This window comes from Sapajus apella, unplaced genomic scaffold (assembly GCF_009761245.1).
Source record: "Sapajus apella isolate SASKATOON/1434 unplaced genomic scaffold, GSC_monkey_1.0 scaffold29, whole genome shotgun sequence".
In the NCBI taxonomy this organism is placed as follows: domain Eukaryota; kingdom Metazoa; phylum Chordata; class Mammalia; order Primates; family Cebidae; genus Sapajus; species Sapajus apella.
Genome location: NW_022436969.1, coordinates 494,574 through 520,300, shown reverse-complemented (window position 1 = coordinate 520,300; position 25,727 = coordinate 494,574). Strand labels below are relative to the sequence as shown.

Below are 25,727 nucleotides of genomic sequence, written 5' to 3'. Positions count from 1 at the left end.
CCTCCCTCCGAAGGGCTTATTCCACAGAGTTTGTGGCCTACTCATATGAAAACATAGTCCTCCAGTTCTGCTCAAATCAAGGACTTTGCTTCTTCTCTAATCGTCTCTTTCCTATTCTTTTTCCTCTCTCTCTTTCTGTTTCCTCTCCTTCTCTTTCTCTTTTCTGTGTCTTTCTCCTGTCTTTCCTGTCTCTCCACTCTCTCTTTTTATCTCCTCTATCTCTCACTCTCTTTCTATGTCCTCTGTCTACTCTCTCTCTTCCTTCTCTTTCTTCTCTCTTCCTTCCCTTCCCTCCATCTCCCCAGAACATTTTCATCTGCACCCCTCCTTGTAGCTAATGCCTCATTCGTTTGCTTGTTTCATTAGTCTTCTTGAGGTTCATGTACGGATGCTGTCTTGTCTTTTCCATGTCCCATCAGACTTCAAAGTCCTCCCATCTGTTTGTCATAATGGTCCTTACCAAGTGTGTCCAAGATCTATGCATTGCAAGCACAAGGCCTACTTTTCTGCTCTCCCTCTTTCTTAACCTCTGGGAAAAATCTTTAAAAGGGAACCCTTCTCTCTTCCTTGAAACACTCTTATGTCTTGGCTTGTGTAACACCATTCTTTCCTGGTTTCATCAGCCAGTCTCACTCATTCTCTTTCCCTTTTACTCATTTATCCAATCCAAAGTTTGGTCCCAAGCCCTCTTCTCTTAACACTTTACACTGACTCTATGAAACCTCATCAAGATCTCTTTTTAAATGTTCAAAATTAAACTTACAATTTTACCTCCAGAGCTTCCCCATTCCGACAATTATTACCCTATCTACCCATTACTCAAGCCAGAAACTGAGTACTTTTTGATCTCATTCCTCCTCTCACTACCCACATTTTATTCATTAGGAAGTTCTGTTTATTTTATAACCAAAATATATATTGACCCATTTAGTAGTTTGTGTTAGTCCATTATCACACTGCTATAAAGATACTATCTAAGACTGGTTAATTTAGAAAAGAAAGAGGTTTAACTGACTCACAGTTCCGCTTGGCCAGGAAAGCCTCAGGAAACTTACAATCATAGTGGAAGGCAAAGGGGAAGTAGGGAACTTCTTCACATGGCAGCAGGAGAGAGAAGGGCAAGCAGGGGAAATGCCAGATGCTAGTAAAACCATCAGATGTTGTGAGAACTCATTCACTATCATGAGAGCAGCATGGGGGAAACTGCCCCCATAATCCAATCACTTCTTTCCCTTGATACATGGGGATTATAATACAAGAGGAGATTTGGGTGGGGACACAGAGCCAAACCATTTAATAGTTTTAATCCTTATCTGTCACTACCCTAATGGCAACTGCTTCCACTTCAGCCTTCTTCAAACAATCTTCTATAGATGAACTTATGTGACCTTTTAAAGTATTAATCAAGTTGAGTCAACCCCCCATTTTAAAAATGTCAATGGATTTCCAGTAAATGTTCCAGAAAAGCCTGATGTATCATTGATCCACAGTGGATGACAGTAATTTGCATGGAAAAGTTGAAAAGAAATGAATTAAGAAAATGTTTTGACTTTTGTAAATGGTATTCACTCCACATGAATGATTTGCCTCCTCACTTTTATATGGCAGCATCCTTTCATCCTTCAGGTAGCAATTAGAACATTATTTCTTCATATATTCTTTCCTTGATCAATGTTTTCACATAGTCATTCATTTATTCTGCGGATATTTATTGAATTCCAAATAGTTATACCAGGCAGTGGTGACCTGACAGTGAAAGATAAAGTCCTCCTCGTGGAGTTTATGATAAGGACAGAATGGAGATGAAGGAAGTCTGATAATAAAGAACTAAACCAGTAAATATAAGGTGCCTTAGATGACTGTAAATGAACAAGGAAAAAGCAAGGTGGAATAATTTAGGAGAGGGATTGCAGGGCAGGAAGATGCACTTTGATGTAGGGTAAAGGAGGCAGGGTTCTATTAGAAGATAATATTTGAACGGAGATTTAAAGAACATTTAGGAGCAAGCCATGTATCTACCTGGGTACAAGACATTTCAGACAGATGGCTATTCGTGGAAGAGCAAGGTCTCTGTGTGTGGAGAGATTAAAAGAAGGAAAGCAGCAGGAGGTAGAATCTCAGAGGAAAGGGGATTGAGCTTGGCCTTGCAGGCCATTATAACAGACTTATTCTGAATGTAATGGAAAGCTACTAGAGAGTTGGGGCTGAAGAGTGCTTTGTTCAGGTTTTGAGTTGTTTGTTTGTTTGTTTTGAGACACCTGGTCTGTCATCCAGGCTGGAGTGCAGTAGCATGATCACGACTCACTGCAGCCTCAACATCCCGAGCTCAAGAAATCCTTCCACCTCAGCCTCCAGAGTAACTGGGACTACAGGCACAAGCCACCTTGCCTTCCTCATTTGTGTATTTTTGGTAGAGACAGAGTTTTGTAATGTTGTCAAGTTTAGTCTTGAACTCCTGGGATCGAGCAATCCTCCCACCTTGGCCTCCCAAAGTGCTGAAATTATAGGCATGAGTCACCGTGCCCAGGCCAGATTTGTATTTTTAAAAGAACATTCTACCTACAGTGTTGGCACTTTGGGAAGGAAGTCACAGAATGAAGAAGACATGTTAAAAAGCTACTGAAATAATCCAAGTGAATGAGTGAACCAACCATAGCAGGTAGCAAAACAAGTGACAAAAACAGAACAAAAGCCCTGGACAGATCAATAAAGTAATACATAGGAAAAAAAAAAGGAAAAAAAGGCAGTGAGCAACAGATTAAATTTAAATCTCACTAAGTATTGCCTTGAAAATACTCAAACATAATAAGTACAAATAAAAGGCCAGGTGCAGTGGCTCACTCCTATAATCCCAGCACTTTGAGTGCCCAAGGCAGGCAGATCGCGAGGTCAGGAGTTTGAGACCAGCCTGGCAAACATAGTGAAACCTCGCCTCTATTAAAACTACAAAAATTAGCCAGGCATGGTGGTGGGCGCCTACAGTCCCAGCTACTCAGGAGGCTGAGGCAGGAGAATCAGCTGAACCCGAGAGGTAAAGGTTGTTGTAACCTGAGATCACTCCACTGCACTCCAGCCTGGGCAACAGAGCAAGACTCTGCCTCAAAAATAAATAGATAACTAAATAAATAAGTACAAATAGAGAATGTTAGGTTGGTCAAAAAGTTTAGAAATGATGCCATTTTCTAGTCATCTACTTGGTTACTGAGTTCAAATAAGACAAATTCCAGCTGACCCTGAGAGACTTACTTTTTCTAGTTTTATAAAGAAAGCTTAGCAACTTGGCATATCCCGGTCTGTGCCTGTTTCTCAGTCATGTATCTTCTCTCTTCAGTTCTTATATAAAACCTAGGAAGAAGAATTTCTACCTTCAGAACTTTCTCAAAACTACTCAGAATGTCAGGCTCTGATTCTTACCAAAGTTTGCATCTGATTTGACCCAGAATATAATTTGTCACATTTTTTTCAAAGAAAAATGTTTTGATCCATTCAATTTATTAATTGTCTGTCTCAAAGTATATGCCAGTTTCAGCTTAATAAATTATGGACATGCGATTCTCAGTTTGTTTCGATAACTGCCTCATATTGGGCTCACCCAAACGCAAACTCTGAGACAGGTTTAGAGAGCAATTTTGGAAGGAGGTAAAGGAATCACTGGTAGGAAACAGGGAGATGAAACATGCAAGGGAAAGCTACCAATAAATTGTACCTATCACTCAGTTACAACCATGGGCAATCAAAGCTTAGTCCTCCTAGGGAAAACACGGGGAGCCAATGTAGTACAGGCTCTGTGGTTAAGCCATCGGAGAAATAAGGGAGATAGTGTATTAATATACACCAGCTACCATCAGTTAATAACTAAAGTCCACTTCTGGAGATAGCTAATTCCCTGTGCCTGCTGCACAGGTGGGCAGAGTGGCTTTGGCATCAGTGAAATGAAAAAATGCAGGAGCTGGCCCTTTGGGTGAGTGGACACTGAAATTACAGGAGAAAAATATGGAGAAAGTCTTGGCAAGGTTTGTTACAGCTATTGAGATATTGCATCACTCTGGTAATAGATGCCATAAGAAACCAGAATTTGTTGACATGACAAGCCTTTCTTGAACATTTCCCAGTAAATAAGAGTGGGTCAAATGCTGCTATATTGATAGATTAGGTAACAAAACCTGATGGTGTGAAATAGAAAAGTTTTTAGGTCCCTCATGTCCTTAGCTTGTGCCTTCATGGTTTTACATCATTTATGTTAATTAGATGCTTGACCCCCATAGAGTGCTTAGACATATAATCATTTTTCTACAATACATGACTTGGCTTTACCATTACAAACTTAGGAATGGCCTGAATAATTGGTTTTGGTATCTACTGCCAGAAGGAAATGCTATGAATTCATCAAAGTTATAATTTTTTGTAAACATAACCCCAATATTTTAATACATTGTTCCTAATAACATCATACCAATATACCCATTCTCTGAGACATGGTCTTGCACTTAACGTATATTAAAAAGCACAACAGGCCAGGTGCGGTAGCTCACGCCTATAATCCCAGCACTTCAGGAGGCCGAGGAAGGCAGATCACTTGAGGTTAGGAAGCCTGGCCAATGTGGTGAAACCCTGTCTCTACTAAAACTACAAAAATTAGCTGGGTGTGGTCGCAGGTGCCTGTGGTCCCAGCTACTCAGGAGTCGGAGGCAGGAGAATCCCTTGAACCCAGCAGGCAGAGGTCGCAGGGAGCCAAGATTGCTCCATTGCACTCTGGCCTGGGCAACAAGAGTGAAACCCTGTCTCAAAAAAAAAAAAAAAAAAAAAAAACCACAGCAAAAAAATTACATTGCCATTAGTTGGGTATGCAAATAATTAAATAAAAAATGTTGAATTAATGTGTGATGCACAGAGGTCAGCACAGAAACTTGCTGAACACATGAATAAATGCAGTCCCTTTGTACTCACATGGTTCTAAAGCTCATCCTTGCATTGACAGTCTATAAGTGAACTGAGATCCTCAATTATATCATATTGCTTATCAAATTCTCACCATTCCAAACAGAACTACTTTTTCCAAACTGCTCATTGGTGTGATGGCACCTTTTTAAACTGAATAACAATATGACTACATTTTGTGAGATTGTAAAATGTGTCTTGGCCAATTGTCTTACATGCATTTTAGGAAAAGATGAGTTATGTAAAAATTTAGACGTAACTAGTTCTTAGATAGAGCTGTAAAAATTTAGACGTAACTAGTTCTTAGATAGAGCTGTAGGGTAAAGAAAAAATAGTTTATTTTTTACATAAACATTTTTCAAATATTTGAAAAATAGAGTCCAAAAAAAAGATTCTAAAATTGGGACAAGAACGGGTATTTCTTCACATTAAAAAAAAAAAAATCATAACAGCAGTAGAAATGACTCCCAGAACTCTGTGAGATTGATAAATAAAAACAACTTATAAAATATCACCTGATAGAGGATCTCAAACATATAGAAAGATTCTGAACCTGCTGAACTCAAGAACAAGTGTTCTTCTCTGGGAAGAAAAATATAATTTTTCCCTCTCATGGAGCAAGAATGTTTTATCAAATATTCCTGCAACTTAGGTTAAGAGTATATCAAAATATATATTCATCTTTGCTCTCTGTTCATGACCAGTCAATAATTTTTAGGCTGCTACCTTTATTGCTGGGACAAGCAGAGGGCATCCTTTGCAGAGATGATATGGACTTCACAGTTATTGTCCATGAAAAGAGTTATTACTTACTGTAAATAAATTAACATTTTGCTTTATACATCATATTCTATAAACTTAACTATTGAGAATTCATCACTAAGAAAACTAATCTGATTTCAATATTCAGAGAGAAATAAACATGAGACTGGAAAACTGGAATATAAGCCTTGCAGTGGGGAAACTCAAGACAAGTGACATAATTAATAAGTTTCATTATTAATGGAGCTCAGTCCTCCCTAGAAAAGTACTGGAAGCCTTCTGGCTGGTCTTCTTTTACCAACTCTTATCAAGACTAAAAGACTTCCTTTGACAACATTATGATTTGTGAAGTAAGAATAATGAATTCCATTTTTAAGATGAATAACATATTTAGTAGTCATTAAAACCAAAATAAAAATTAGAAATTAATGTAATATAACACATCAAATACAGATGTAAAATTATCACAAATTATGTGTTATGGACAGGAGTAGCAAACATAAAAAAAGAAAAATTATATTTAGTGACTATCACTAAAAATTAGATATTAACATATAGAAAAAAATCAAGTCAGTATATGTCATACTATTAGTTTTAATAAACAAGTTAAAGATATAAACACTAGAAATTCTGAAAGGCAGAACACACTCAAAGTGGATAAATTATGTGCTATTTTCTTTACATAAAAGTATCAAATTTAATTTCCCAAAATTTACTAGAGAGGGACATAGATAAGGAAATTATAATTTAGAGAGCTAAATTAACTCGCTTATAGAAACAAACCAAGTTAATAGAAGTTTTGGAATTTGAAACAGATCTAAATTTGTATATGTTTCAATATGCCTCAGTGACATAGTACATTTACCTTAACTGTAAATAGGGATACAATTATAAAACTCTTGACAAACTAGAAGCCGTAATTAGGAATAAATAAGCTAACAAATATACATTTTAACTTCTACAAAATAAAAACTAACAAAGATGATAAATATGAAAGCATCGAGAATATGCAGTAAATGATATCAGAGCCAAAATATTCTTACTCCACTTAGCTCTATGAAACCAATAAATAATAAGTAAAACAAGAATAGAAAACAACCCATCTTCAAAAAGAACCTAAAAATGGTTATTAACCCCTCTACCGCAAACAAACACATAACACAAAGAATTATCTACTAAATACAGTAAAATTTGTGTCCAAATTAGTAACATTTAGAACTAGTTTTCCTTCAGATCTCTCTCAGAGTTGCTATTGCTTGAATGTTCATGTCCTCTCAAAATTAGTATGTTGGATTCCTAATCCCCAAGGCGATGTATTAGGAGGTAGGACCTTTGAGAGACGATTAGCTCATGAAGTTGGAGCCCTCATGAATATTATTAATGCCCATATGAAGTAGGCTTGCTACGTCACATTATCTGACTTCAGACTATAATATAAGACTACAGCAACCAAAACAGCATGATACTGGTACAGAAATAGATATGTATATTGTAGACCAGTGCAACAGAATAGAGAACTTGGAAAGAAAGCCACACACCTACAGCCATCTGCTATTTGACAAAGTTGACAAAAATAGCAGTGGTGAGAGGACTTTCTATTCAATAAATGATGCTGGGATAGCTGGCTAGCCATATGCAGATAAATGAAACTTGACCCCTACCTTTCATCATATACAAAAATCAACTCAAGATGATTGAAATGTAAGACCTCAAACTATAGCAATACTAAAAGAAAATCTAGGAAATATCAATCTGGACATTGGCCTTGGCAAAAATATGTGGTTAAGTCTTCAAAAGCAATTACAACAAAAACAAAAATTGACAAGTCGGACCTAATTAAACTAAAGAGCTTCTACACAGCAAAAGAAACTATCAACAGAGTAAACAAACAACCTACAGATTGGGAGAAATATTGGCAAACTATGCATCCAACAATGTCTAATATTCAGAATCTAGAAGGAACTTAAATAATTGAACAAGCAAAAAACAAATAACTGCATTAAAAAAATTGGCAATGTATATGAATGGACACTTGAAGACATACAAGTGGCCAACAAACACATGAATAAATGCTCCACATCACTAATTATCAGAGAAATGCAAATCTAAATCACAATGAGATACCATCCCAAACCAGTCAGAATGGCTATTATTAAATGTTTAGGAAAAAAACAGCAACAAATAAACAGATGCTGGCGAGGCTGCAGAGAAAACAGAAGGCTTATACAGAGTTGGTGGGAATGTAAATTAGTTCAGCCACCATGGAAAGCAATTTGGAGATTTCTCAAACAATTTAAAACAGAACTGCCATTCAACCCAGCAATCTCATTACTGGATATATATCCAAAAGAAAATAACTCATTCTACCAAAAAGACACATGCACTTGTATGTTCATCACAGCACAATTCACAGTAGCAAAACATAGAATCAACCTAGGTGCCCATTAATGGTGGACTGGATAAACAAAATGTGGCATGTATACCCATGAAATACTACACAGCCCTAAAAAAGAATGGAATTGTTATTTGTAGCAACATGGATGCAGCTGGAAATGATTATGCTAAATGAATTAATTCAGGAACAGAAAACCAAATACTACATGTTCTCACTTTTAAGTGGGAGCTAAACATTGAACCCATAAGATGGCAACAATAAACACTGGAGACTACTAGAGTGGGGAGGGGGGCAAAGGGGCAAGGGTTGGAAAACTATTAATTTCTATCCTCAGACCCGGATGATGGAATCAATCATATTCCATACCCCAAACCTTAGCATCACATAATATACCCATGTAGCAAGATGTACCCCCTAAATCTAAAATTAAAGTTGAAATTATTTTTAAAAAAGAAAATACAAATTAAAATTACAATAAGATACCACTATGTACTTACTCGAATGGCTAAAATTTAAAAATCTGCCATACCAATTGCTAGTGGAAAGTAAAATGATACCTCAAGTTTGGAAAACAGTTTGGCAGTTTCTTAAAATGTTAAACATGGATCTACACCATGACTCAGCCATTCTACTCCCAGGTAATTTACCCAAGAGAAATGAATAAAAGAAATTAATGTATATAAACCTGTACAGAGATGTGTAAACAATTTTTTTTCTTTTGAGATGGAGTCTAGCTCTGTCACCTGGGCTAGAGTACAGCAGCACAATCTCGGTTCTCTGCAACCTCCGCCTCCCAGGTTCAAGAGATTCTGCTGCCTCAGCCTCCCAAGTAGCTGGGACTACAGGAGCACAGCACCACGCCCGGCTGTTTTGTATTTTGGTAGAGATGGGGTTTCACCATGTTGGCCAGGATGGTCTCAATCTCCTGACCTCACGATCCACCCACCTCGGCCTCCCAAAGTGCTGGTATTACAGGTGTGAGCCACCATGCCCGGCCATAAATTTTTATAGCAACTCTATTTTAGATAGCCCCAAACTGATAACAATGCAAATATTCATTAACAGATGAACAAATTTTTAAAATTGTACAATACTTATACAATTAAATATTACTCAGCAATAAAAAGAATGAACTACTGATGCACAAAACTCTGAGTATGAATCTCAAAGTAATTGTGCTGAGTGACAAATGTCAAACAAAAAGTGAACACACTGTGTAAGTCCACATAGAAAAAAATAAACTATACTATGATAAATCTATAACATTATACATAATTCTGTAAAGTGTAAATTAATCTCTAGTGATAGAAAACATATTAGTGTTGCCTGGGAATAGGGTATCTGACTAGGGTGGGAAGGAAGGATTATACAGTTGCGTGGAGAAACTTTTAGGGATTATGGATATGTCCATTATCTTGGTTGTGATAAACATGGATGGAAAATTCCTAAACAAAATACTCACAAACTGAATCCAGGAATATATCAAAAATACTAGTGACCAAATTTGAATTATCACCAACAATGCAAGATTAGGTGAACATTAGAAAATCAATTTATGTAATATGCAGTAATAGATTGAGAAAAACCATATAATCTTCTCAATCTACATGATGTTAGCTAAAGTCCAGCATGTTCTTATGATAAACACTCTTAGCAAATTATGAGCAGGAGATTTTCTTAAAGTTATACAAAATTTCTATGAATCAATAAAACAAATATCATACCTGATAGTGCAATATTAAAATTTTTCTCTTTGAAATAAAAGAAGGACAATGGTGTTCACTATCATAGCTTCATTTAACATGGTATTAATGGTTCAAAAAGTAGGAAGGAGGCTGGGTGCAGTGGCTCACTCCTGTAACCCCAGCACTGTGGGAGGCCTAGGCAGGCGAATCACAAGGTCAGGACATCGAGACCATCCTTGGCTAACACAGTGAAACCCTGTCTCTACTAAAAATACAAAAAATCAGCTGGGCATGGTGATGTGCGCCTATAGTCCCAGCTGCTCAGGAGACTGAGGCAGGAGAATCGCTTGAACCTGAGAGCCACGTGGAGGTTGCAGTGAATTGAGATAGTGCCACTGCACTCCAGCCTAGGTGACAGAGCAAGACTCCATCTGAAAAACATAAAATAAAATAAAAGTAGGAAGGAAAGGTTATAGGGACTGGAAGAAAAAGAAAACTATCATTATTGTCAGATTAAATGATTGTGTAGTCAAAACTCCAAAAGTATCTTCGGCTATATCATTCAAATTTAAAATACGGATTTAACAAAATTACTGGACACAAAAATCAAGAGGCTGAAATCAATTGTATTTCTATCTGCAAGTAAATGTAATTCAAGAAATATAACATTTGTACTAGCATCAAAGAAATCTCAAGCACCAAACAATAAGTATTTTAAATAGTCTTGTAAGGCTTTGATAGTGAAAAATAATTAAACTGTATTAAACAAACTTTAAAAAAAGAGATACATTTTCTGTTTATATACTCTAATATTTGAGCCAAAATTAAAATTTCGTAATTCTTTCCAATTTGCTGAAACATATTTTGCAATCATAATCAAAATCCAAGTTCACTTGTGAAACAGATAGCAGATTTTAAAATGTACAGGAAATACAATTGGCCAAGAACAGCCAAAACACTTAAATGGAGAAAAGCAGAACTTTCTCTATCACATATTAAGATTTACTACAAAACTATACAATTAAAATGAATTAGCAGTGGCATAAGAATAACAAGCAGAAAAGAAAAAAGGGAGAATATGCAACTAAAAAAGATACAAACTTTTATGAACACTTATTTTTATTTAATTTTTTAATATTTTAATATATTTATTTGTATATTATTTATTTTATGCACCCGTTTTGACTCATTATAGCTGGTATTGTAATCAGTGCAAAAAACACACTGTTTTCAATGAATGTGCTAGGACATTAAGGTATCCATAAAAAAACAAAGATGAAATTGACCCTATACCATTTACAAAAATCATCTCCAGGTAATTTAGAGATGTAAACGTGTAAGGCAATATATTATAGGCACATAAAAAGCTTTTTTATGCAAGACATAAGAGCATTAACTATAAAAGAAAGAATTGACAAAGGAGTATTGAAAATAAGAATTTCTCAGATAAGAGCTCATTAAAAAATTTAAAAGATGAGCTACAGAATGAGTTCAAAAATGTTTGTAAAGTGTGTAACCAACAAATAACACATCAATATACATAATGTAGAGCACTAAAAATTATTTTTAGCAAAGAGAATAATTCAATTTAAAATGGGAAAAATACTTTAATACCCAAATATTAAGTATTTATGTTAGTATTTAATATTAATAACACTAATTAAATATTAATATTAAAAATTAATACCAATAACAAATGACAAATTCAAATGGCTAGTAGACGTATGCAAAGATGCTCAACACGGCAATAATCAGAGAAATGCAAATGAGATATAATACTCATCCTAAAAATTGGCTAAAATTTAAAATCTAATAGTGCTTTTGATATTGGTGTTGGTGAGCAAGGAAAACTCTCTTCAAACTGCTGATGGGAGCTCAGTTGGTATTCTCTAGCAGGTTAAAAAAAGTTTAACTTATGACCCAGAAATTCCACACCTTGATACAACCTAGGGAATTCATGTGCATTTGCTAACATAAAGGAGACATGAGGAAGGAAGTGGAGATGATGTGATTGCTGGATGGAGGACATAAGCCAAAGAATGAAAACAGCCTCTACAAGCAGGAAATATCAGGGAAATACATCCATTCCAAAGAACCTCTAGCGGGAACAAACTTTGCCCAAGATTCATTTTGGAATTCAGACCTCCAGAACGGTAACATAATAAATTTGTGTGGTTTTAAGGCACTAAGTTTGATAATTTATTACAACAACAAACTAACACAGAAAGCAGAATTGTTTATAAAAACCTATCCTATGCAAACATAATCATTATCAGTTGCAAAAACATCAAAATAAATTCAAAAGAAAAAATCAAATTAGTGAAGCATAATTGTGACACAGATGACAGAGGCTCGTTTCTCTCATATACTGAGTGTTTATAAACCAGCATTAAAGACATCAGCAGCCCAATGGAAAACCAGGAAAAAGAAAATAAATGTTTCAAATAAAAAGAAATACAAATACTCAGTATCTCTCCCCAGTCCCTAGCCCACCCCATGAAGTGATGCTAATTTTATTCACATTAGAAAAATGTTCTTGACTGGGCGCAGTGGTTCATGCCTATAATCCCAGCACTTTGGGAGGCAGAGTCAAGCAGATCACTTGAAGTCAGGAGTTCGAGACCAGCCTGACCAATATGGTTGAAACCCCATCTCTATTAAAAATACAAAAAATTAGCTGGGCATGGTTGGTGGCACATGCCTGTAATCCCAGCTACTCAAGAGGCTGAGACAGGAGAATCACTTGAACCCAGGAGGCGGAGTTTGCATTATGCCGAGATTGCCCCACTGCACTCCAGCCTGGGGTACAGAGGGAAACTCTGTCTCAAAAAAAGAAAAATGTTCTTATTTACATGGCACCATTTATTCCTAGGTCACCCAGAGGGCCAGGTGATTACCCTGACTCAACAATTCTTCAGCTTCAGCCTGCTTCCCCAGAATTACCTAAAGACTCCATTAAGAATGAATAATTCTAGATCTCATCCCCAGGGATTCTGACTCACTAAATTTGGGGCCAGGAAATCTGTATTTTCTACATAATGGCCTATGAAATATATTTCAAAAAGTACTGCCTACCTTTTGACCTTCCTATTCCTGGAGCTGACCAGATTCCATAGTCAAGGCTACAGACATATAACTAACAGCATCAAAGGTTAACCATGTACACGTTACAACTTTGCCATAAGAGGGGCACTGCTAGCATCTCCGAAGAGGCCAGAGTGGCATATAAGCAATTATCACACTGTTGAATGGCTGCCACTGTAGTCATCAGGAGGCAGGAGGCAAAGTAAGACGATATTTCCAAGATAAGTATATAGCAAGTATGCAATAAGTATGTAAGTAATATGCTTTTTAAAATATAGAGCTAGAAGCCACACTGTACTGTCTTCACTTATTTGGAATACAACAATAAACTAATACAGAAAGCAGAATTGTTTATAAAAACCTATCTGTGAAGTCACAGAGATAATCAACAAGGCATCTCTGTCAGGATGTAGGTATGATTTTAGGGTGTAAACTAACATCATCTTTATGGAATTAACATAACTCTTCAGGAAACTGACATTTAATCTCTATAATTTCTAACACCCACTAAATAACCTGGTTGGCCAGCCCCTTGTTGCCATACATAAGTTGCCTTTAATGAGGGGACTGGATATTTATCTTCAGTGGGGCAGATGAACAGACATGTATTCACAGCAATGACTCTAGGTCAAAACTTTGACAAACCTTGTTTACCTTTTGTCTGCCCCTCCCCAGGTCCAGGTTAATGAAAACCCTTGGCTTGCATCCGCCCTGGAAACAACTTGTGCTGCATTTGACAAACTTATTTTAGGACCATAAATATTTTTTAAATTTCCTTTCCCCTAACTCCTGCTTTCAATAAATAGAATTGTCCTTGGCTATTTAAATGATATCCAATAGTAACGCTAGACTAAAATAATTTAATAGAAAAGTTTGCCCTAATGTCATTTTGTAATATCTCTGTATAAATTGCATTAATTTTTTTCAAAGAGAACTTGCATTGGCACATATTGAATTTCCTTTTTCTGTGACATTGATTTGAAAAGTACAGGTGTTAAAGCTCTCACTGTGTTCTACACAGATGTGATGTGAAGGATAAAAATGCCTTCCCACTTTGTGCAATATTACAGAAGCATAAGAATAATAATTAAATATCAAAAGCATCCCTAAAAATCAATGTACAGTTTCATCTAAGCAAATGAAATGTCATTGGTTTAGCATCAAAAATAAATACTATAAATAATTTGCTAAAATATATTCGGCTCATAGAACCAACAGTTCAGTAAACTCTAAAGTACAGGAAGGTTTTTTTTTAAAGCTAATAGTGTTTAACCATGAATTATTTTGCCTTCACATATGTAGCTACTACTGAAAAGTGACTTGGTACTTATATAAACTGACTATGAAGGAGGAGATGAAATTCTTGCCTATATTTGGCCCTAATAAACTGCACAGCCTCTCTGGATTATCACTATAACATGGGTAAGAGAAGGAAGAGAGGAGAGATCAGATTATATGAGCTCTGTGGTATCTTTAAGCATTAGTATTTTATGCTCTGTTTCTATAATGGCTGATACTCTTCAAGAGAAACAGAAGTAGCTACTCTTTAGCTACACAAGTGCAGAACCATAACCAAGTTTTGTCTTTGGGAATTCCACTGTAAAATCATCCCCTGTCAGGCACAATAGCTCACATCTGTAATCCTAGCACTTTGGGAGGTCAAGGCAGGAGGATCACTTAATCCCAAGAGTTTGAGACCAGCCTGGACAATATAGCCAGAACTCATAGCTACAAAAACTTTTAAAAATTAGGCAAATGTGGTATACTTGGCTAATTTTTTAAAGTTTTTGTAGCGATGTAAACTCTCAAGTAAACTCAGATACTTGAGAGGCTGAGGTGGGAGGATCACGTGAACCCAGGAGGCAGAGGCTGCCAAGAGCTGTGATCAGACCACTATTGCACTCCAGCCTGAGAAACAGAGAAAGATTCTATCTTTAAAAAAAAAAAGATTCCCACAACAATCCAAGGAGTAAATAGAAATGAAATGATGGGGCTTCAGGTAGTTACCCCTTAGTTATTGAATAATTTTTTAAATATGCTCATGATTATAACCTGGATTCAAATTCTGGATACCACTGAATTTAGGAGTTTCAAATGGAGAAAGCTAGAGGTATCCACATATATGATCTAGTACCTATTTCTATTGCCTCCTGTTTCTTTTCTTTAAAATTCATCCTACAAATAGCAGTTAAGTAGATAGAAAATCTTTGTGTGTGTGTGTGTGTGTGTGTGTGTGTGTGTGTGTGTGTGTGTGATGGAGTTTCACTCTTGTTGCCCAGGCTGGAGTGCAGTGGCATGATCTCGGCTCACTGCAATCTCCAGCTCCCAGGTTCAAGTGATTCTCCTGCCGTAGCCTCCTGAGTAGCCAGGATTACAGCCACCCATCACAACACCGGGCTAATTTTTGTGTGTTTTTAGTAGAGACGGGGTTTCACCATGTTGGCCAGGCTTGGTCTCAGACTCCTGACCTCAGGTGATCCACCCGCCTTGGCCTCCCAAAGTGCTAGGATTACAGTCATGAGCCACTGCTCCCAGCTGATAGAAAATCTTATATTTCAGAATAAATCATCTATAGTGTAAACAAAATGTAGAAACCTTTGTGAAATATCTCCTTCAAACACAACAATAGATAAGAATGTTGTTTTTCTCTTGTGAAAAGCAATGTCACATAAGGATCTAGACTTGTTTCATTAATTCTCTTAGGCAAATCAAATTATCTAATTCAACATGACATGAAATAATGCAAAAATAAATTTCTTTCTCTGGCTTCCAATAATGCTAAAATTACCTTTCTCAAGAGACTAAGCACTACTTAGAATACATTCTGTTACCAGGGCCGACCTTGTTTCTGAATTACAGCGATGGGGTAATGAAGACAAGAGGCAGTCTCCCTTTGAAATTCTCCAACCAACATGTATTGTCTATCAATCAGAGACAGTTAACTGTATTTCCTTTTAAGTTTATTGATGTTGCTGCCAGCCTGCAATTTTTGTATCAGGAGACTTTATACTCTATTTCAAACCAATACTAACAAAGGAAAAGGGAGACATAAAAAAATGTGGAGGGAATAATTTTCAAAAATATCCAGATCCCATTCTGGGCTTTTTTCCTTTAAATTCTAATGTTTCCAACTTCAGTTTCTCCTTAATAAATATTTGTGATGGTTTAAAAGGTGTTCCTCACCCATATTATATACTTTTTAATTGATGATAATGCCATGAGATATGAGAATGTTGTATAGTAGTTACTTTAAAATGATTTTGTAGATATCACATCATAGAAGTTTGACTGAATAATCAAGAAAGAAAATGCCAAAGTATGGAAACAAACACTCTGGTACTAGTTAAATCAGAGTTTCTTCATCTTAACTTTGTTATTTCAGAACATCTTTAAAATTGAGAGTGCAGTTCAACCACAAGACATTTTAAAGAGAGAAGCAGGAATCAACTAAATTGAGATGAGCTTCATTATTCTTTCTTCCTACACCATACTTGAGACCTGATGACTTTCAACAACGGCTTCTGCTAGAAGTATCATTCCTTGATGTTGGTTCTGTAGTGGACACATGTGTGTATGTGCTGTCAGTATATGTAATTTTGCTTTTACAATGTTGGCAGTAAGAAGAAGGCTTCTAATTTTATTCAGCATGATGATAGGCCCTAGCATTTTAATTATTTTTTATGTTGTGAGTAATTTATTATTCATTGGCTATCTTCCCTGTAAATCTTGTCCTCACTCTGTAAGGCTTTCCTTTGGTGTCCAACAAAGGGTTTCATTGCAATAAGAATCAAGGTGTGTCTAAATTCCTACCCAGAGCCCAAACAATGCCAGTCTTCCAGACCAGCCTGAGAGTTTGGGGTGGGGAAACAGAGTCATTATAGAATATCTTCATCTCTCTGCCCAGAGAGCACCAGAGTTATCACCCATGCCCTCCTAAAAGGGCGTCTCAAAGCACATCTTGCTGTAGAGCGGAATTCAGGACCCAGAAGACGAGGGCTCAAACTGAATCTCACAGGATTTGTGTACAAGAGAAACCCAAAAGAATGGATTGGCTCTTCTTCAGAAACATTTGCCTTTTGATCATTCTAATGGTAAGTAGAATTTAAAGACGTGGGAAGGAAATGCAGCCTCAAGGTCTTGTCTCTGTCAGCTGTTGGACTTTCTACATGGGATTTATTCCATTTTTAATCCCCTTCCTGCAAAGAGAGTTCTAGGAGTCCAGCCTCTGTTAATTTCCAACAACTCTCTGTGCGTGAGGGACCAAATGCCATAGAGAAGTAGAGTGAGAATCTGACTGAATTAACTTTATATGTCCTCAGAGACATAATCTACTTCACTTTAAATGCTAGGACAATTCTAAAATTTTAACTTGGAAATAAAATTTATATTCTGTGATCATATAAATAAATCAGATAGATTGCTGTGAAAACTTCCAGAGCAAATGAGTTCTAAATTTGAAGGGAAGTGAATCAAGCCCATTTCCTTTCAATAGTCATTTCCCTTTGAGTTTCTTTCAAAGTGGACGAATGATACATTGAAATTACATTGCAACTAATAATAAAATATTTAAGTCATGAGAATTTTTTCCAGTCAGATATTGCTAAAGAAAATTGAAGCTCAGCCACCAAGGCAAACCTTTTCTGGAATTATTAATGCATTCCTACAGGCCAGCAAAGAAATATTTAAACTATCTATTTCTTTACAGTAAACATGGCATTTTGGATATTATATTGCCTTCCTCTAAACTTTGGGTGTCCAAGGTGTGACGTGACTTCCAGACAGTCAGCATGCATAGCAAGTATCCTACCCTAGCAAGAGAGAATTCCAAGTCCAAAGAAGAACAAAGTTCCAGCTGGCCAATCACCAAACTATTGCCAATTCATTTAGAAATGTTTATTTAAAGAATCAATTAAACTAGATTAGATTAGACTTAAGTCTACTGATGATTAAATGATAGAACAATTTAGTCCAAACAGCTGAGAAAAATAAGTGGAAAGATAAGAGGACAGGATTATTAGGAAACTGTACAAATTTTTCAAAGTAAATTAAGACAAATGCACGATAGCTGGCCACACTTCAATCTCCCAGGAGTATCCACATTGGTGCTACAACATAAGCTTATAAAATGATTCCCATCCTATTCTTAGGCAAGTGACAATTATACCAGACTCCTCTGGACATCAGTTTAAGAGACAGAAGGCAGCTAGAGCTAGGAGAGATGGGAGCACATCGTTGTCCAGTAGGCACAGTGAGAGGAGCTGCTCTTCTGGAATTCACGTTTCTAAACTTCAACAGCAGTGCAGGAACCAAACACTGCCAAAGGGCACACAACCCCAAGCTCAGGAGAGAACCTGAGAACGGTGGTAGAATACTGCATCCTCTGAGTTTAGGAGACAGATTATTAAACAAGACTATTTTTGAAAAATATTTTTAAACTTAAAAACAACAGAGAGAAGGTCAATATTCTGTTACAATGATCGTTATTTATTTACTAAGTAAAGTAAATGTCACTAAAAGACGAGGCAAGAATCGGACTTGGTCTTCAACAGAAATAGTAAGTCACTAGGATATGCCTCTTGCTATACTCCTATGAGTATATTCATGCTTTGACTCAAATAAACTTTTGGTTTTCTGTAAGGAAAACTGTATGTGTCAAGATTTTAGAGGCAACTTCTGAGCACTAAATCTTGACTCCCATTGCCTTCTGCAGAGGCATGTTTTATGATAATATTAATTATTTAATTAAAGAGTTGATCTTCTTCTCCTTGATCTTGAAAAGGTATTACATTTCAGACTCTCATGATCTTTTTTTGGTAGTATTCATTTATTTTCCCTGGTAATATCAGTGTTTTTGATACTTAATTCCTCCTACTCCTCATTAATATTGAAGCCTTTGTGTTTGACATTTCATGGTAATTGTGAAAAAGTTATTTCTGTATTTTTTCTTTATGCATATCTAACAGATCCCTTACCATATCAATAATGTCTGAAGTTGAGAGGCAGAGACTTCTAGCATCTTTCAAAATCGAAACAAATGCAAGGATTGTTTAAGAAGAATCTATATGATGTTATAGATATTATAGAAAAGCAGGCATGCCTACTTGTCTCTAATTTCCTGAACATAAACTCTGTCCCTTCTTCATTAACTAAATCAAAGACTCTCTGGGGCATCACTGTAGCTTACACTAATGAGGGTGTGGCAGCTTCTCAGAGACTCACAGGTACTTTGTGTCAGCTACATCTCAACCGCAAAGAGTGCTTTAAACAAAGTTCTGACTGGCTAACCAGTAAAAGGTACTCAAAACTCTGGGTTACAATAAGACACTGATTTTATCACGAGTTATTTGGCATTTTCGTCCTAACACGATGCTTACCGTATTCTTCTCCTATAAGACAGATAGGGTGGTGAGGTACAATCAACAGTGAATCAAGACTAAGAAGTCCCAGGTTTGAATCACGGCTCCTCTTCAAAGTGGCTGTGTAACTTTGGCAAAAGCACCTAGCTTCTCAGAGCTTCCTTTTACCCCATGTGAGAATACACAGTTAGACATGATGATATTAAGTTGCTTCCACTATAGGAACTCTGTAATTCTAAAATTATCCCCACTGAATACTTAGGTAGTAGAAGTTCATTTCTGGCTCATAAATAGTTTTCATAACTTTGGCTAGAGAATCTGAAGATTTAGGTAATGCTATAGGTTATAAAGATTTTATTAGGAAGGAGTTACTTAAGGCAGGACAGTTATTAGCTGGAAGAGCCAATATTATATCAAGTTGATAAGATCATAAAAGACAACTATCTATCAGATAATATGTGGCCATTCATGCTACATATAAGATGTAAACACTCCATTAAATAGTCTGATTCTTGAAAGTAATGAAGGTAGGTGGCTAAATGTAGCTATTATCTCATTGCAAGTTGAAAGCAGGCAACAAAATTTGAAAACATATTTAAAACTAACTTAGCCACTTATCTATTCAGTTCTCACATGCACTCAAATGTGTTATTCTGAAGTGTGGAACAGAAATTTGTTTTTATTTACTTGTCAGGCAAATTTCCAGAAATACAATGATGGAGAGAAAAACACCTTGTCTGATTTGGTTTTATATTTGCACTAAACAGATACCCTAGATTGCTTTAAATGATTGGTTTCAGTACTGCTTATTACAGAAAGAATGTACTCATCACCCCAAAGGTTACATCGAAGCAAATCTCAACTCTATTATTGTTTTGTGGATATAAGTGTCTAAGGAATTACTAAGTGTATTTTAAATAAGTGGAAAAATTTATATTTTTGCCTTTGAATCCCTGCAGAGTCCATGGTGAGAACATCATATAAAAAAAGTTTTATATCTCAAGAGATATCTAGTATTACCATGATCTATAACTTACTATGGCTTTCTCAGTAATATCTATCTATTGACTTATGGGATAAAAGTCCTGCCCTAAGAGTATTTCATGGTTCTTGGGACTCTATGACCCTTTTCCTTTTTTTAGAGATACTTTTTTGTGGGGGAGAGCTTCTGAATCCTGAGTACTTACTCTGATGGCTCTTTTCTAGTTCTTAAGTATCCACGGAGGAGTTCCTTACAGAGCAGTGAAACCATTGTTTAAGCTGCGGTCATGTTTCCTTCCCTTCCCCAAGTGGGGGCACAGTTGGAATTCCTCACTCATGGAAAGCAGCTCTGTTTACAGGGTGTGCGACGAGGGTGCCTGGAGGGAAGCCTTCAGGTGTAACTTGCATGAGAAATGTTTGCCCTTCTTTTCTACACAGAAAATTACATAGCTTACAAACTAAAACGCCATTTTTGATACACCTTCAATTATAAAAAGTGGTATAATTAGACTTGAACTTGGCACTCTACCATAGACCTGGTAGGATGGTAAGTGCTTTCCTCAATTATTATTATAAGTATTATTCAGGCAAGAACTGCTTATTAATAAGTTGGTCCTACATATGCGGATGACTTCAAAACTGACTACTTACTCAAAAAGGTAAATCACAGAGATGAAAAAATAGCCCTGTTCTGTAGGTACTACTCTAAATACATTCAGGATGTAAGAGAATAATATCTATCCCAATACTGCAAGAAGCACATACTATATAATGACTTCTCCGTATCTTATATAAAATCATTGTATTCTCTCTAGAAGTAAGTATTAAAAGAAAAGACAAGACCCAGAAAATTTTCTGCAATTTTCCAAAAGTTACATGACACTAGAATATGGCCTATCCTATTATTCCTCTCTGGAATATATACATTATTACAGGTCAAAACTTGTCTTGCACACAGAGAACAGTGTCTGTCACACACGTTATCAGTGAAAATGTTTCAACGAATGAATGAGTTTAGTTTCCAACTTATCTTTCTTACCAAGTCACTTCATCATATATTTCCCACCCTCACGTTGATGAGCAACTTTAATGTAGTTAGTTGGCTTTAAAGAGAGCACAAGTGTTTCAATTTGAGATGAGGAGTTGGTGGTTTTCTGAAGCCGTCAGCCATTGCCTTGCCATCCCAATACCTAACACTAACAAAACATTTCACAGTTAACAAAACCCTTTGACTAGATTACAAAAGTCCTGAAAGGTAAATGTTACAATTGTTTTTTTAATTTCATGGGATAAATTAGTAGGACAGCTTATAATTGGGACAGTCAGGATGTGAACCCAAAACTCTTTCAACTCTGCCAGCATTGACTCCCTTCCCCCTCTGGGTCAATGCCCAATTCTAGTCATTCTCACTTTATATTGAATAATTCATCCCAATATCTTTTTTCATTTTCCTGCTTGCCTCCTGTTTGAACATGTCACTCTTTCTAGGTCTATGTCTTACTCTTCATTTCTTTCTCGAAATTAGCACAAACATAAATTTTAGTTTCTTAAGCACTTTTATACTGAAAGTCCTGTTCAAGTTTTTTCCATTAATGCAACCTATCAAAAGGACATCCAAAAATAAAGGGAGACAGGTACCCCTCATCAACCAGGCCCACAGAGACTGTAATACATTTAGGATACCACGCATCTCTCCGGGTTATGCTGCTCCCTCAACAGCATGTGTTTCCAACTCCCTTTTCTAGTACTCTACCACTGTGATGACTGGCTCAGCCATTTCCATTCTCTGTGTGTGTCTTTTACTCAGGGCCTCAGGTCAAGCCACATCAGCGGATGATGCCTGGCCCACACATTGCTCTGAAAATGTGACTTTCGGGCTGGTCCTAAGGTAGTGAGATCTCTCAATTGATTGTTCACAGTCGCTTGCAGATCAAACTCCTTGTTCTATTCTTTCCCTGTCTCGTTACTGCACTTGACTAGTCTCTAAAAAGAAAAAATTTTTAAAGACTTTTGTAGGCAAGGAATTTCCACAATTACCTAGGAGTCCATCACTACTTTTCACAATTTAACTGAGGTTCCTACAGTTATGCTACATTGTGCAGTTCAGGAGGCTGATGTCATTCCATGCTTCATTCAAAACACTCATTAACAGGTGTTTCCTAGAAAGTGAGGGCTCCTGATGGGGCTCATGACTTCATAGGGCCTGGGAGTAATACCTGGCAAGTTCCTTCCTGGAGACTTGTACATAAAGTGACAGGACTTGGAGGGTTTGGCTTCTGTTACCCTCATCCTTAGAGCCAGCTGAGCAGGGAGCAGAAATACCGCAAGTGTACTATGGAAGCCTCCCTCAGCACAGCATAGGTCCTGCTAGATGAGAGCCCTGGGCTCTAGTCTTATTCCACTCCCCCGGCTTAAAAATAATTAAAAATAAAAAACTCAGGGACAGCAAAAGGATGAAAAGGGTCTTATACTCAAAAATTCTTGGAGTTACTTCAGTTGAGCTGGGCTCTCTAGAAAGGACAAGAGCGAGGTAAAATGAGCTCAAAACTTCTCATCCCTTCTTTAAACTACAGACAAATCTACTTGATGTGGTTACTTTCAAGTCCTTAAAAATGATTCATTAGTACTTTTAGATGTCACGGGGCACTATGAACATGCCCTCGAAAGCACAGAAGAAAACTCTTCTGTCATTCTTCCTTCCTCTTTACAAATATACTGAGTACTTGCTGTGCCTGTCACTTTCACCTTGGCCATTCTATTTAGATCAGAGTCTGAAACAGGGAGAAGCGAGGGAATTTGTCCAAAGCTACACTATTCAGTTCTTGGGCCTGCATGTCTCAAGAAATTTTTGATAAACCACATTGTTTTTTATAAAGCCAAAGTATGATTTAAAGCTACATATCCACTATGGAATATAAATCACTGGACTTTGAAATGTACACTTGATATCAGCTTCATTGTTACTCTAATAGTCTTCAAATCAGGACCCGTGTTTTGCTGAATGCATTCATTTTCCAGATCCTCAGCTTCTAGTCTCTCCTCAAGTCAATCTACATCAACATGCACCTGAACCTGAAATAACAAGCTGGTTCTCCTCTCCCAATCCCGCTTAAAAAGTCACACCTCTCAGCCATGGCAAACATTATTTTGTTGCACTGCAATAGATTGTGAAACTATCAGGGGCATTAAACTAAGAATAATTGAAAACATTGTTGTTAGTATTGGGAAAGTGGGTTCATTTCTTTTGAGATGGAGTCTCGCTCTGTCGCCAGGCTGGAGTACAGTGGCCATTCTCGGCCCACTGCAACCTCCACCTCCTGGGTTCAAGCGATTCCCCTGCCTCAGCCTCCCAAGTAGCTGTGACTACAGGCATGTGCCACCACTCTGGGCTAGTTTGTTTGTTTTGTATTTTAGTAGAGACGAGGCTTCGCCATGTTGGCCAGGATGGTCTCAATCTCTTGACCTCGTGATCCACCCGCCTCAGCCTCCCAAAGTGCTGGGATTACTGGGGTGAGCCACCGCACCCACTAAGAGAGCTAATTTCAGTGCACTTAACAAATCCTTTTGCAAATTATGATTTTCAATTATTTGTTTACAACAAAATTAAAAGAGAATCTGAAGGAGTTGCCAACTTATACATCATTAAAACATCATTTTAAGCCTTATAGATTTACGTCATGTAATTCAGAATAAATTTAAAGAATTTAATGACTCTGCTACTAGAAAAAAAAAATTCCAATGTCATCTATGAACAAGTTTTCTCAGTATTAACAACTGAAAGACAAAACCAAACAAACTAGAATTGGTTCTGAAACTTGTTTAATTCTAATGACAAGTAATATTTATAACTTATGAGCTAATTTTTTAAAACTTCAAACTCATATTTGCAATGCATTTCTGATAAAGTTTTACTTTCATATTTAATTATATTGCATTGAAATTTCAATATTTGCATGTTGTTTGCTCAATTATGATGCTAAGTATAATTGTAAAATTAATCCAGTTCAGAAAAAAAAAGTTTCTTAACACTTAGAGCCTCATAATGACAGAAATTCCAATAAAACAAAATTTCTATTCATATGCATATTTTCATTACAGACAAGTATGCTAGGCTGCTCAGTAAAAACCTTAAAATATATTAAAATATATTTGAAGCTTGAAAATATATTCTAGTAGGATGAACCAATGGAGGGGATGATTCATCAATAGAAATATGATATCAGAGTTCAAGGAGAAATAGGAGTAGAATACATTCCAACTGACAAAGAACTTACTCATCTATTTTTCTGATTGATGGTACTGGGCATCAGAAGGCAACAGCATATAGATTCTTGCATTTCCCACAGCTCTTCATAAGTTCCCTTACCTTCCACCAAAAATATTATTGACCATTTCTGGAACACCTACTGACTTAGAGCCTTCACAACTGTGTTTTTGTTTCACCCTGGCTGAAATGCTCTTCCCCATCAATTCCTCTTATCAAAATAGCCTCATTCTGCAGAGCCCTTTCAAATCCCTACTCTCCTAGGAAGGCTTCCTGAAATTCACTGGGATAATTCAAGTTGCCTGCCCTATCCTCGTGCAAGCCGACTGAGGTATCCTAACCTGCTGTAGACTTATGTGTTTGTCTTCTCTAAAATTGAAATTTTTTGGAGGGCAAAAAGTCTATCATTCATTTGTGTTAGCTGTGTTTATTCCATATAATCAACAAAATGTATATTTTAAAAATGAATTAATAAAAGAATATCGTTAATGTTTTTATGACCTGGCTTCCCCTAAATTATGCAAATTTATGCTAATGTTGTACCTTCTATTAAAACAGGTGGTGATGGAAGTAAACAGTGAATTTATTGTTGAGGTAATGTATAATAAAATTATTTTCTCAGTTTAAAATTAAAACAAAAACTAAATTTTATAATGTATTATATATAAAAATCAGAATATTTGAAATTGTAATTATCCACATAAAAGTTAAGAGACAGAATCTCTGGTGAACTGAAATAGCATACCCCAAATAGTGAAACCCATACTCCCAAATCTCTGTGCTTTTAGGGCATGTGTTTCCAACAACTTAGTGTTTTAGTAACTCTTGTTTACCAAACTATATGGTAGTTTATTTATATTTATATGTTTTCCAACCTATAGCAAAGCAAAATAAGCAAAGTAACACTTTAGAGTGGGAAGAGATTGTTTAGACACATTAGACAGAAAGACAATTGATGGTTCATCAATGAGAGAAAGTACAAACATTCAAACTGTATATCACAACTAAACGGAAAACATATAATCTGGTGCTGTTTAGAGTGGAACTCAGGAAACAGAGCTGCTGTCCTCTCTCTGGCAGAGCTTTATTTTATTATAGTAGTTAGGTTTTCCTTGTGATCCTCTCAAATCATTGGGAAAAATATAATTACTTTTCTCACCTTTTTGGTGAAATAGGGAATAGGTGGACATTTCAGGAAGTTGTATCAAAATGGGGAAATAATGTAAATACTCTGGTTCTAATATACACTTCATTCAGTGGAA

At 36.5% G+C, this 25,727-nt stretch overlaps 1 protein-coding gene across 1 annotated transcript in view; it reads left to right on the top strand.

Annotated features, from left to right (window-relative positions):
* Nucleotides 1-16,652: 16,652 nt before the first annotated feature.
* DSG4 (desmoglein 4) overlaps nucleotides 16,653-25,727 on the top strand; it is a 35,917-nt gene continuing 26,842 nt past the window's right edge. The window contains exons 1-2 of the mRNA XM_032293117.1: nucleotides 16,653-16,955; nucleotides 25,024-25,059. Coding sequence (XP_032149008.1) covers nucleotides 16,908-16,955; nucleotides 25,024-25,059 — 84 coding nt within the window. The 5' untranslated portion in view covers nucleotides 16,653-16,907. The remainder of the gene's footprint in view (nucleotides 16,956-25,023; nucleotides 25,060-25,727) is intronic.